General features: G+C 38.5%; 1 protein-coding gene across 4 annotated transcripts in view; it reads right to left on the bottom strand.

The window, feature by feature from the left end:
* LOC122817233 (collagen alpha-1(XIV) chain-like) overlaps positions 1-15,000 on the bottom strand; it is a 950,064-nt gene that overhangs the window by 232,041 nt on the left and 703,023 nt on the right. For all 4 annotated transcript variants that reach the window (XM_044090454.1, XM_044090451.1, XM_044090453.1 and 1 more), the window contains exon 29: positions 6,444-6,521. In XM_044090454.1, the coding sequence (XP_043946389.1) occupies positions 6,444-6,521 (78 nt within the window). The remainder of the gene's footprint in view (positions 1-6,443; positions 6,522-15,000) is intronic.

The following is a 15,000-nucleotide window of genomic DNA, read 5'->3' as shown; positions in this document are numbered from 1 at the left end:
CGAATCAGGCAACATAACGTTCAGTAAAGGTACCACTGAAACAATCAGGCAACATAACACTCAATAATGGTACCAATTGATCTCCATGCTATTTCCTGCACAGCATTAGCCAATATTCCAGTGCCTTTCCTGAACTGTTTTCCCTACATTAGTCACCTCTTATAATCACTTTGTTCAAAACACATGTAATGTTTACTGCTTGTATTACAGGTCTTGTCTTAAAGGGCCACTCTATTTACTGCATTCCTTCATTAAAGTGGTGTTGGGTCTATCATTATAGAAAAGCAAATGTCCACATCAAAACGAGTTCCATATCCAGCATGTGTCGTACTCAACAAATAGATAAGGCAATATGCTTTGACTGCCCAGACAACTCTGTCATTGTAATAGGATCTGTTACAGTGAATGGTTTGAGGCATCAGTATCTGCAGTAAGACACTCTGAAGCAAGTACTGAGACTAGCTACTGATGGACAGGAAAAAATTATGATGACAGCAAAGGTCAGTGGGTACAGCTGCACAGTGGTGGAGGAGTACATAGATATCAGCCCACTAAGAAGTGTCTGTTCAGCCCTTCCATTTAAAGCAATCAGGAAGGAGGACCACCACTCCATTTAACTAAAAAAGAATAGCCACTTCAGAGGTGCCTGAAAAAACAGAACATCTCCATGAAGTAAAAGGCCCTCTGTTCTATGGCGTCAACACACAGAAAGAAATAGGGTGAAGAAAGAACCAATTAAGGGACAAAATTAATGCCATCTTGGAAGAAGAACAAAGATCAAAGAAGGGGAACCTGACCCCAGAAAAGCAATGAAGAAGGTCCCACACCCATGTGCTTGAACCTCTGGGAGAATTAAAATTGATAGGAAGGAAGTTTAGCTTGACAAACTCCAACAGTGCTGAAACCAGATGCTAAACAGTGTAGAGGTAAGCCTGATAAGCATGCTATTCAGGTCTCCAGAAGGGGTAGGGGTAGGCTGGGTTCTTTAAAAGGGGTTGGAGAAGTTGAACATCCCAAGAAAATCCTAGACCACCAACAGCTGGGCCTCAGTTATTCCATGTGCCAGGAAAAATTAACAGAGCACTGCCTAGGAATCTTCATGAAAAAATTGAGGCCTGATTTTAGAGGTACATGAAATACTAATAACACCTGTTGCGTGACTAGGATGGAACAGGGGACCAGTCCATCCTTATTGATGCACAAGTGAAAGCCTTACTAGCAGCTTCAGGTATACAAATGGCAGCAGGAGCCAGGAGAACAGGATAAACATGTCTAGGCCCTCAGGTGAGTGTGGTTGTCACCCAAATAATGAAGGACACTCCCAGGTAAAAGTGGGAATGTTTCCTGTTCTTCCCTTGGACTAGAAGCCCAAAATTTATGCACTATTTGGTCACACAAAGGAGCTGACATTGAGTTTGATTTAATTCCCTGAACTCTGTGATGAGATGTGGAATTACAATGAGAACATGTACAAGAGCACCTCGAGCCACAGAAGGGGGGTATCGACACTACCCACTTTCTTACTGAGTAAGTTAAAAGACGTTTGTAATTCCCTGATGGAGAAAGGGCCAGTAAATGCAGACCCCCTCCTACCGAGACTCAATCCATACATGAGAACGGGTGGACTATCTTAGAGCAACAACCATCTGGTTCTCACAGAAATGTGAAATGCTTAGCAAAGCTAGCCTAAAACTACTGCCAAATACAAGGGGGTAATCAGTACTGATCCACAAGAGATGAGGTGCCACAAAAAGCTAAACTCCAAGTCCAAAACAGCCAGAAGCCTTGACTTTAGTTCCAATTAGTCAACAGCAGATTACACCAGAGTCTGGGGGGCAGCTGCTTAAAGATGAAAGGGAGCTCATCCAACTACAACCCACAAGCAGACATCCCTCAACAGTAATCAAAATTCAAAGGCGTGGAGGAGATCACCCACCTGTCTGGCCTCCAAAGCAAGGTATTGACACATGGTGAAGCTCTGACACATGTGACAGGTCCACTGTCACAGGCTACTTCATCCACAGGAGTAATAATGTTGTTAGATGTGCAATGTAACCACAAACAAAGACATCTTGGCTTCTATTAAGAGGGAGATGTTGGAAAAGGGAGTGCGCTGAAATATGCGACTAAAAATGCAATAAACTGAGCAGCATCCAGGAAGGATATCTGCTAAAACTGCAAGAGTCTTATGGAACTAAAACTACATAGGGGGATGCTGCTGATGGAAAGCTCCCTATTCACTGTTACAAAGGGCACACCTGATACCGATCCCCAACATGTGTTGGCCAAAGCAGGTAACACCTGGGAAGGATCTAGACTCTGGTAGAACCTTAAAGGATGACCATCTGCTGGAGATAATGTGCAATGTTAGACAAAGCTAAGGGGAACTAGTGCGTGGATACCTACTAATAAGATGTAACATATCCCAAAGGCTAACTGCTATTCAGGAACTCTTGTAGCAGCAGGGAGTTCTGGAACTCCTAGAGCTCTTCAAGGTATGAAGGGCATTAAGACCATGAACTGGACAAAGCACAAATCCTGCTCCTGCAATAGCCTGGGTTGGAACTTGATAAAATGCCCATCCTGCTTCAGCAGTGGTCTGAGAGAGGATATAGGAAGGGTCAACCTCTACTTTTGTCCTGAAAATGGGACAGCTTCTACTACCTCCTACAGAAATGAATTCCAGGCCTGACCAGCAGTTCTGATGTAATAGAACCACTGCAAAGGTCATCAGGGAGAGGGACAAAAAATAGTGGAGGTGTCCAAGAGCAGTCCAGCCCTAATTACTCTTCTGCAAAAAAGATAGCTGCCCAGTCAAGCAAACTTGAGGTAACCACCTCAGATTAAGCTAAGACAAAAACAGGCAACAGTAAAGAGGCTGAGAAAACAACTAGTAGCAGTTTCCAAATGGCACATAGGAAGAGAATGAAAGGGACCCTTGTTCTTGCCTTTGAGTGATGACAACACTTCTTCCTCCTCCTCTTTCTTATGGAATAAGATAGAGAGGCCAAAAAAGTGGAAAAGCAGTAGCATTAACTGGAGCCTTCAAGTCCTAGCCAAAGAGTTGCTGCTCCTTTAATGGAGAGTCTGGAATACAGCACTTGAGTCAGTGCTCCACAGAGGATGACCTTAGCCATGACAATCTGTGCAGTTACCAGTCCTCCATGAAGGATGACCTTAGCCATGACAATCTGTGCAGTTACCAGTCCTCCATGGAGGATGACCTTAGCCATGACAATCTGTGCAGTTACCAGTCCTCCATGGAGGATGACCTTAGCCATAACAATCTGTGCAGTTACTAGTCCTCCATGGAGGATGACCTTAGCCATAACAATCTGTAGAGTTACATACCTGAGCATGAAGCCCTAGCTATGAAATCTACCCCATCCAACCTGCAAAGGGCTACCTGGAAATCCATAAACCAAACTCAGAAGTCCCATGAGCTTTCTCAGTCCTATTTCTACCAGGAAAACCTACAATTTGGATCAATGGACATGCAGCTGGTTGCCCTTAACCACTGAACAATCTCTGTATGAAGATGCCCAGACCTGTATTAGTTCAATTCAATAGTTACACAATCAACAACATATTCTCCCAACACTAAGTTCACAGGAATGATTGTTAAGACTGGTGAGTTGAAGGTACTCAGCTACCATAATTACTCCATGGATAGTCAACATAAAAGAGCAGCCTTTAAAAAAGCTATTCATCTCTGTAGAGAACACAGATGGAGGTTCAGATTGCAATATCCGGCACAACTCTGACTCTATCTTCTAGGCAAATCGGCCATATTTCAGTCCTCTGAAGAAGCTCTTGCTAAGTTTAAGTAGGTAGGGAATCCATTAATTCCTGCAGAGGAATCACCAGATGCATGGGTGGAAGATCCAGAAAGATGACATTCTGAGGAAATTCTGGGTTTGAGAAGGAATATATTTTCTACATGTAAACGATGAGGGGCGATAAATGATTATAAACAGCAGAAACCCTCACCGTTGCAGTGCTTTTTTTCTTTTTTTTTTCAAGAGATGTAATCTGAAAAAGGGCCAACCCAGCGTAAATGAAAAAGGCAATCATAACTACTTATAATGAAATTTTTGGCAGTGTGAGCACATGAGAGGGACGGCTATGTTTGACTTAGTAAAGAGTTACTGTACACTTGGATGGATGTCTACGCCATGTTGCTCTTTATCTACTAGTCATTTCTTGTGTTCTGCTTACGTTCTACTTTAACAGAGGACCTGAGTTTAGAACAACAAGCTTGTACACTCCCAAAGTCCATGATCACATTACTTTCATTGAACGGTAATGGGCTACTAAACCCAAAAAAGAGCAACAGAGTGGTCACTTTATTAAGGCTGAATGGGCCATCCCTAGCGCTTCTGCGAGAAATGGGTGTCTCTCTCTCTCCAGAACCACACATCAAGCTAAATAGAGCAGGAATGTGCAAACTGGCACATTCTTTCTATCCAGAAGGCTGTAGAAGGTGAGTAGCCATGTTGCTTAAAAGGGGCACCCAATGGTGGATTGTTGCTCAGCAATCTGATAAGACAGGTTACAGCAACATTAGTGGTTATCTGGATGGCTGCTGGGTGTCAGGACTTAATTTGCATGTCCTTTTAGAATCCACACAAAGGGAGATGGTTTGATTGTTAAGGGACTGGGTGTTTATTCAGGAAGAAATTTCAATCTGAGCAGGGAATTGGAACACAAGAGTTTATGTTGGGAGAGATATTAACAGGGCCTAGATCTTTCTGGATTCCCTCATTTGTAAACATATTTAGATATACATTGAATCTATGAAACTGGAAGACTTACATGGGGTCCTCTCGCTGCCTGCTAACACATAATACTTGCTACTCACCCAGATCTAGGTCTCTTTCTAGAAGACAAGATAGTAACGGACAAGGAATCAATATAGGAGGCTCCTGCTCTGACCTATCCCCCAAAGGTCCTATCTGATCATTCTTCTTGGAAGCTAACAGTTACCAATATAAAAACCAAACTAGAACTCTCGACAACCCAATAGTCCAATAAGCACAGAAACAGTTCTAGTTAAAAAGTCACGATCCACGATTTATTTTCTATTATTCAAACACATAATTTAATCACTGGTTTAGCGCTTTCATCTACATATCGTAGACTTCATCAGAACCTTCTGAAGTCTACGATACGTAGATGAAAGCGCTAAACCAGTGATTAAATTATGTGTTTGAATAATAGAAAATAAATCGTGGATCGTGACTTTTTAACTAAAAGCTAACAGTTAGTTGGACTCCCAATACAGCTTTGAGTCATGGTAGTATAAACTTCCATTTTTTTCTAATGGAATGCAGTTCAGGTAACTGCTAATCCAGACCCTAAAGTCACATAGAGAGGAGTTAGGAAACAATCACAGGGAGTAGGGTGTTCTGAAAGTGGACTTCTGGAGAGAATCTTTAAGGTTTGGAGCACAAAGATATAGAAGGGCTAGGCTAGGGATAGGGTTGACCAGCTTAAGAACAAATTGCTAACAGCACAGAGAGAACTCACTCTAGGCACACAAGGGGAAAAAGACAGGATAGAAGAAATCCAACAGGAATTAGAGGGAGTGCTTGATTATAAAGTTGACCAAACAAAATGGGCTCTAAAGCTGAGAGAGACATTGAGGCTTCCCCTAAAAACATGAAGCACATGTCACTGAGATTAAGGAACCAAACTGCTGAATGATATGTAACTAAGGTAAAAAAAATAAATAAATATTGCTCTATTCTACTTTTACATTTCTGCCATATCCATATATGAGCTTTAGCATCCATGTATCAGAGTAAGTTCGGTGCAGCTACAACTCATTGTAAAATGCAATGTATACACTGCAATGCCATAAAGCTTATTTTGAAAATAACGGCAAAAGCAGTTGAGTTAGTTGATGCTGCTTTTACTGTCACACTACAGTATCAGCTAATAAACTTTGGAGGACTATGAAAGGGTCAACAGCAATGTAGTATAACAGTCTGAAAGAAAGCAGAGGTGTAGCAAACACAGATAAGTCTCTTCCTCATTTAGTTAGAGTAGAACCAAGAAGACCTTTGACCCTTAGCTTTTGATGATATTACCATCACTTCTATTAATTTCTAATTCTTGAGCCGCAGCTACAGGAAGACCTTTAGCACACAGCTGCATGCACGTCAGGCCACACAGCTGCATGCACGTCAGGCCACACAGCTGCATGCACGTCAGGCCACACAGCTGCATACACGTCAGGCCACACTGCTGCATGCACATGTCATGCCATACAGCCGCATGCATGTCAGGCCACACAGCTGTATAAAAGTCAGGCACATAGAGCAGGCAATTACTGGTATATATGATGGGTCTGACTAGATGCTTAAATAAAGTGAGCAACATTCACATTTGTATTTGAATACTAGAGCCGTATGTGTAATTTCAAATAATTTCATTCTTACCAATGATGGGAGATCACAGCAGTTGTCATCATCTGCTGAGTAGGTGTTGCAGGTCATTTCAAATAATTGTAACTGGAACTGCAAATGGGGTGGGGTTACAAAAAAGACACAGAGATTAATTATAGGCACATAAATGCCATGGTTATGATTATTTTTTAAAATACAATGTACTCTCAATAGCAGAAGTCAGATGTTGCATTTTTGCAAAGTTTGTTACCGCAAATAGCACTACATACACAAACAGCAAGACAGATAGCATAAAGCAAATGCAGATAGTAACTTCTGAGGGGCAAAGCAGGGTATACAATTAAAACTGAAGCATCACAATAAGTAAACTAAACATATCCAAAGATAAAATGGTTCCACAAAAACTAGATAGAATAATAACAGGGAACCCAATCTGTAACATGCGCACACACACACACACACACACACACACACACACACACACACACACACACACACACACACACACACACACACACACACACACACACACACACACACACACACACACACACACACACACACACCAGCATATATAAAACAGTAACTCGGTGTTTTAAATAACTATACCCTGTGATTATCAGGAGCTAAATTTTATTCCGGACATTAACAATATCATATAGAATAATGAAAGAATAATAACAGAATCTCACAATGTGATTGTGTACAGTGACAAGTAATGCACAAAAACGTTTAATGTCAGTGAGAGCAATTCTCATACAGCAGCATTCACAAATTCAGCATAGCAGGGGCCATATAATTGTGCAACAGCAGCGTCTCAAACGATCTGTCACAGGATCTGTCACAGAAGATAGAACCATATACCCGAGTTCCTCCTCTTTTTTTTTTAGAAAAACACGTTAATTGAATCATCACTTGTGACATACACAAATTTACATTTATACAATAGTAAATAAATTCTATTAAATGAACATTAACAGACATTATATTTCACATATATTGCTATATGTCACATAATGTAAGCAATATTATGTAAATTATTCAATTCTTGTCCCTTTTTTAAACAAGCAACATCTTTATTAAACCTTCACTTATAACATAAGCAAGCTTACATTTATATAAATGAAAATGAACCACAACACATTCCTAGTTGCAAGCATTTTACATCACAAACCATACTGACACATTCCCAGTTGCAAACGTTATACATCACTTACAATCTACCCAATCATTTTAAGTCAAACATTACATAGCTCATTTAAGTCCTGCCCTCTTTTAAACCTTGTTCCTCCCCTGTATGTATTATTCCCACAATTCCCATTTTTTCCTATGTAGTTTGCTCCTACCCTTTTCTTAAGACCTCAATTCCAGTTGTTTTATCTCTGTTACTATATTCACTACTTCTAATATAATTGGTTTAGACTTTGAGTTCCATTTTCTAGTTGGCAGCAACCATAATTAGACACAGCAAAGCCTTATCATGTCTAGGCAATTCCCATTCTGTATCATAGCTCAGAAAAATCATCTCCCTCGTCACACCAACCCGCCCACCCAACATCATACCAGAGTCCTTCTTGTCCAAAAAACAGAATGACAAATTATTGCAAATCTAAAAGGTGACATACACAAAGATCACCTTTCCAAAAGACTTGTATAGCAAAACACAAGTACTGCCTGTTTTATACTATTAGAAAACAGAATATCAGAAATTCTCTTAGAATTTCTCTCAGTACAACAATCATACTAATGAAATAACTGACTTAGCTAATGTTCTGCTTGTGTAAAACTGTGAAACAGACACATGGCAGAACTAAACACTGCAAAAAGCAGTTCATAAATTCAGCTACTACATCCTTCCTTGTGCTTTACACACAGAAGTAAGACTTGTGTGAAGGTTGTGTCCACACATCCCCAACTTAATTACTCTCACTACAAGGTCACATGACCTCTGAGACAAATGTATGTGCTCTCTGTGAAATCAGTTTTCCTCATAGTGAAATATCTGTGCAATGCTGGGATGTAGTCCCACAAGGGATTGAAGTGGGATTGCCCCTCTGTAGTAATAGATAGCATTTACATATTTTAAGATGTTTTGTATAGCACATATAAGACTGCATATTTTCACCAAATGCACAGTTTGTATTTATATAACATCTGCATATATGGTTTAGCTATATCTTGCTTAAACTATGCTTTGCTTATAATGTGAACATGACAAGACAAAGAATTTTATATACTGCTAAGGAGCTGAAGTTTCTGTGGCCTTTATAAGTAATAGAGGCATACCTCTCAACCATACAGAATTAGTTATTTTTTACCAGGTTTTGGGGTCCAAATGAAGAGGTGCCACAATTCCCAAGTGGCACCCCTTCATTTCCGATTTTTTTCATTTATTTTTTTCAAATACCACACTGTCATCATCATGTGCGTGATGACATCAGCTCCGTCAGGGCTACCAGCCAGTCGGAACTGAGCTCAAGGAGCTCACATTGTCATTTCTGGCTGCAAATGCAAGCAGAAAATCATGTGTGTGTGTGTGTGTGTGTGTGTGTGTGTGTGTGTGTGTGTGTGTGTGTGTGTGTGTGTGTGTGTGTGTGTACATGACCCCATGTAATACACCTGGTGGCTAGAGATATTTCAGGCTCAAACCCTGTACCTTCAGTACAGGGTAAAAAAAGAGCCCAATGTCCCTAGCCACCACCATTTCTGAGCTTTGTCCAGATCTTTTGTGGTAAGAGTTGAGAAGAGCTATGGTGGGAAGTGAGAACAGAATTTGTATTCCCCCATTATTGGCTTTGTTGTTTGTCCAGTTTTTTTGCACTAAGAGTTAAGAGGTATGGTGAGTGAGAAGTGAGAAATTAATTTGTATTCCCCCATATTGGCTTTGTCCAGGTTTTTTGTGCTAAGAGGTTGAGAGCTATGGTGAGAAGTGAGAACTGAATTCACTAAATGATAGCCATTAAGTTTCAGTCTTCCTGTTTTTGTAGGAAACTGCTCATTTGGCATAGTGGTATGTTGCTCTGACTGTAGTGCATAGGGGCCTGGGTTCAAGACTTGCCAGTGACATGCATGGTGGTAATAACATTTTATTCTAGCAACTTTCCAAAATTATACAAGCAATGTTTAAAATGTGTCCCTGGTTTTTGACCTTTTGCCCCCCCCCAAAAAAAAATCTGAACTTGAAAATAAGTGCGAGAAGCTGTGCAAGATGCCTATGGCTTACACTACTGTCATTCTATTTACAGTGTGGGTGCGGAAGCAGACTTTTATGATAGAAATGTTCTGAATTGGGCAGTTTTGTCATTATTGGTTCATGCATTTTGTTTCATTGCTTACAGTACAGCCTTCTGGAAAAATGTTCAAACAGTAAATTTAAAATGCACTCTAACAAGTGTGTTGTATTATACAAGGAATATAACTTAATAAAGGTGTATCAAAGAAAAGAACACATATATGTTTCTTGTTTTGTGTGCAAGGGGCCAATGATTTGAAAACGGCCCAAAGGTAATCTTTATCCACCACTGGCCAGATGCATTTTCTTTAGATGTGGTGTGGGTTTCAATGCTATTTCAATGAATGTGAGTTTCAAGGGCAGAGAAGTTTTAATGCCAAGTTTATTTTCATTGAGACAGTATTGCTTTGTTTAGCAGATGTCAAAATAAAATCCATATAATCATTGTAGAAGTAAAGCAATATGCACACATTAGTGTTTATGGTAAATGGGGCGAAATCGCCAGGTAATGGGACACTGGAATGGATGCAGGGGGTAAGTGATGCCATATTTTGGTTGTCTGTTCTTCAGTTTACGTTTGAAAGTTGATATCTCACAAGTCCATTGGAGTGGGTGGGATTACGTAATTATGTATGCAAATTAGATGTAATCAGCTTACAGATTTTTACCTTTTTTTATCATGGGCCTTGTCCAGATTTTTGATGTTTCCAGTAGGGTTGCCACCTTTTCAAATGCCCATAGTGGGACATTTTTTGTAGAAACATCATATTTTTCAGGGCAAAACATACCCATGGCCAATACAAAGGACATAACTTCACTTTTTTGCCTAAATAAAAGGTTATTATTGTATAATTTTAGTTGCTTATTCTGTTTCTTATAACATTTAGGTGTTTCAGATACAAAATAACTGTTTTATTCAACTATTAAAAAAATATATAGAAACATTTTTGTCCTGAAATCTCAGGACATTTGCCATTTTTTCAATTTTTTTGCAGGACACAACTGCCCAAAGAGGGACTGTTCCTCGCAAAGTGGGACAGGTGGTAACGTTAGTTTCCAGGTTGAGAGGTATGAATGGAGGTATTCTAAACATTACTTATCACAACAGTGTATGTAAATAAGTACAAGGCTGTACTTTCTGTCTTTTGTTCTTGTTGGTATGATATTCTGAAAAGGGATTCAGATGCATGTTTTTCTGTCATATGTTGTAGATATATCACAGAAAAATAATTTTGTACATGTATAAGAAGGGGTCACAAAACTACACATAATGCCATTTCAGATAGCATAATTTTCTCACTATGAACCAAAAACCTATCAAGAAAATCTTGCCATCATATACCAGTAACCCACGGCTGGTTGTGGGTAATGCAGGATTTACCCACAGTTGCTGCGGTTTGGCCAAGAGGGCAAAGTCCGAGTGACCAAACAAAGCTAACTATGGGTAAATCAGCATTACCCACACCCAGCTGAGGCTTATTGCTATTATACAATGACATTACTTAAGAACAAAAGTTACTTACTTTTCTTAAATAATGTCCTTGTATAACGGCGCAGTGCTGCTCTTCCACATTTTTCCCCGGTATCCTGGGGATTTCTTGATGTACTGCAAATGCTTATGGGACTTACATTTTCATGTTTACACAGTACATGAGTGCTGTGTAAAGGAAACAATGGAGAAGGGAAGATCTTTGTTGCTTTTTTTTTAATTAAAACAAAAATGAAATCATGAGACTTTCAAAGTACAAGACAGATGGGAGAGAAAACATAAGGGTAATCAGGTACATTTCTCTAGTTTTGTATAAAATACCTGATTACCCTTGCATTTTCCTGTGCCCTATCTCTTTCCCTCTTTTGAAGTCTCTCGTCTTTGTATGTTTGTTTATTTATTTATTTTAATTAAAGAAAAGTAGACTTTCTGTAGTATGCATTAATAGAAGAAAGTATGGGTGACTGGACTTTTTTTTGGTATATGCTCTTTTTACAACGGGCACACTGGTTAGGCTGACCAATCAGGATGCTCATTTTTGAATGTTAATGGCCAGTCATTGTATAATCTCTGATAATAACTGTGTCAAACAAAAACAACTTTTCCAAGTAGCTGACCAGATTCAAAAAATGCAAAATATACAACAAAGAAGCTTGGAATCCAACCAGCTTATATATATATATATATATATATATATATATATATATATATATATATATATATAAAAGTAATTTATTAGCAAGCAAAGTTTTCAATTTGTAAAATCTCTTTCTCAATGCATAAAATCAATTCATTGATTCACTTCCTGAATATACAGGTTTCTATCAGACACGCCAGCCTATCAAAAAAAAGTTCTACACGCTACATGATGCATAAACGTTCTACAAAGCATTTAAAGTATATAAACATAAAATTAAGAACATTCACGCACAGCTACATATAAACTTAAATATAATTATATAAATATAAATGCATCCCAAGATATCTATATATATATATGTATATATATATATATATATATATATATATATATATATATATATATAAATATATATATATATATATGTGTGTATATATATATATATATATATATATATATATATATATATATATATGTGTGTGTGTGTGTGTGTGTGTGTGTGTGCATATTTAAATTAATTAGCATTTAAATTAATATATACATTTATTATTAATAACTAATTGATAATTAATACAGCCTGGGTTAAAATCAAATCATCAATAACCTTACTTAAATTTTAAAACTGATTTAATACTATTCATGGTATTCAACCCTGGTGGTGAATTAACTCAAAAGTAATTAATCCATTTATACTCAGCTAGTTCAGTTTTATTAACAGATCACCTGCACATTAAATTCATATAAATCTTCTGAAGAACCCTAATCTTAAATACATGTTCACTATCTTTTGCATAATGTGTTTGCTTAATGCACTGGTTTCAACATATCTATGAATATCTGATAGGTGAGACCCTATTCTTTCCTTAAATTTTTGATTACTTTTTCCTACATACAAACAATTACATTTCATGCAATTACCAAAATATATAACATTCTCTGTATAACAAGTTGCAAATACCTTAAATATAAATTCTTGTTTAGTAATAGGAAGTTTATACTAATTGTCTAAGTTTATACAACTGCAGTATACACAGTTATAGCAAGGGCTGTACCTTTCTTATTAATGGAAATCTCACTGGGTTGACATAATGCCAGATCTTTATAGCATAAACAGTGTTTTAAATTCTTTTCTTTTTTAAATACAAAATGTGGCTCTTCACCAACTACTTTTTTTTAAATTTTGGGGTCAGAATATACGATTACCCATTTTTTTAATTATTTTTCTAATCATTGTAGTATGTCTATTATATTTAGTAATATAACCAAAGGAATAGTTTCTATGTTGCCTAGTATTTCTAAAAGCATTATTTGTCTCAGAGAAATAGGGGTGACTATCCTTCACATTCGGAAATCACAAATTCCATGTTATTCATTATCAGTTCAGCATCATAGCCTCTAGTATAGAAACTTTCAGCTATATTCTCCATCTCATTTACAAAATATGCCCTTGATATATTCACTCTTACAGCTCTTAAGAACTGGCTTCTGACTATGTTTTTAGAAACATGTCTAGGACGTACACTATTCAAATGTATGTATCTGGTAGTTTAAACCCCCTTTTGTATGTATCATTGTATCAAATATTCCATCTCTGAACATTATATTACTATCCAATTTTTTTTTCCTGATGAATAATTCAGATCAAATACAATAAAATCAGTAGTGTTCTGTAAGTCAGTAACAAACATTTTTAGAGATTCAGTACTACCAGTCCATATTACAAATATGTCATCCAAAAAAAAATTATAGAAAGCAAAATATTAATTTATAGAAAAATGGGCCCTTTAGGGGTGAGAGGGGGGGGTAAAGTTAGTAGTGAACCTATCTGCCAGGATGTTGGCAATATCACTTGGTTCTCTAATTTTCATGCCGTTGTGCTGTAACTCAGAGCAGATCTGGGTGTTGCCATTGAGATTCTTGACATAGATATAGAATCCTTTGTGGTGGCTCTTAGAATCAGTGGCAATTTTGTTTTCGTAGCTAGCTTTGGAGGATTTTATAAGGGATCTCAGCTTCTTAATGAGGCTGATCAGGGAGCTCCTCCACTCATGGGATTTTACTCTTTTTTGCAACAGTTTCTTCCTTCTGTTGTAGAGTTTGTTTATGGCAGGGGAGCACCAGATTGGCATCCATTTTTTGGAGGATAACATATTGGTTCTGTTTGGGATAGCACGATCCATGCACTCGTGTAAGTGCTTATAGAGTGCATTTGTGTAGGATTCAGCAGTCGTAACTGTATTGTCCATCTGCATGGGTGTCATGACGTTCACCACTTCTGTCTTAAGAAGCATGAAGTTGACTATGGAGAAATTTTTTAACATGGTTTCCTTAATGGTGGGTGAGGGAGGGATGCAGATATCTAGGGTGATTAGCTTATGGTTGGATCTGAACAACGAGGAGTTGACTTCAGGTGTGGAACACCGGCCACTCATGTTGGCAATGACTAGGTCTAGGATATTGTTGCCCCTGGTGGGGGTGTGGCTAAGTTGATCCAGGGCATTGGAATTTATGAATTCCAGAAAGCGTTGAGTGAAGGAGTTGGTACATGAGTAGTTTTCCCAGTTAAAGGTGGGATAGTTGAAATTGCCCATTATTAAGGTGTTTGGTTGAACCCTAAGATTTTCCAGTATATCAAGAAAAGAGGAGTTTGAATCCTGGGGCATGGTGGGGGATCTGTATTAAGCTACAATTTGGATTGCGGTTTTGCCCAGAGTTTGTTGCACTTGGATAACCTCAGATGCATTATGCTGTGCAGCTAGCCTGGAGGTGTGGATATCTTTAATGAATATCGACACACCTCCGCCTTTGTTGTTCCGGTCCAGGTTAGATGGCTGAAAAGTGTGGTATGAGTTATAGCCTGGTAATGCAGGGGTGCTCTCTAGAGCCTTGAAAAAGGTCTCAGTCACTGCACAGATATCGATGTTCTCCATTTTAACGAGTGCCTCAAGTGAGTGCATTTTGGGATTTAGACTTCTAGCATTGAGTAGCATTACCCTCAGTTTTTGCTTGCCTTTTCCTGTTACGGTGGTGAATTTGTCATTTGAACCTTGCCTAAAAAAGGCACTATAGGGGTGGCAAGTCTCCTTCACATTGCATCACCCACCCATTTTGGTACATCTCCTTCAAGCTGCATACCCCACCCCTTTCGGTACATCTCCTTCACAGTGAGTACCCCCACCCTTTTGGTACATCGCCTTCACACCACATACCTCACCCCTTTTGGTACATC

Source organism: Protopterus annectens, chromosome 12.part0, assembly GCF_019279795.1.
Source record: "Protopterus annectens isolate FY-2018-M chromosome 12.part0, PAN1.0, whole genome shotgun sequence".
Taxonomy (NCBI): domain Eukaryota; kingdom Metazoa; phylum Chordata; order Ceratodontiformes; family Protopteridae; genus Protopterus; species Protopterus annectens.
Note: the sequence above shows the minus strand (reverse complement) of the source record. Positions and strands in the feature narration are given on the sequence as shown.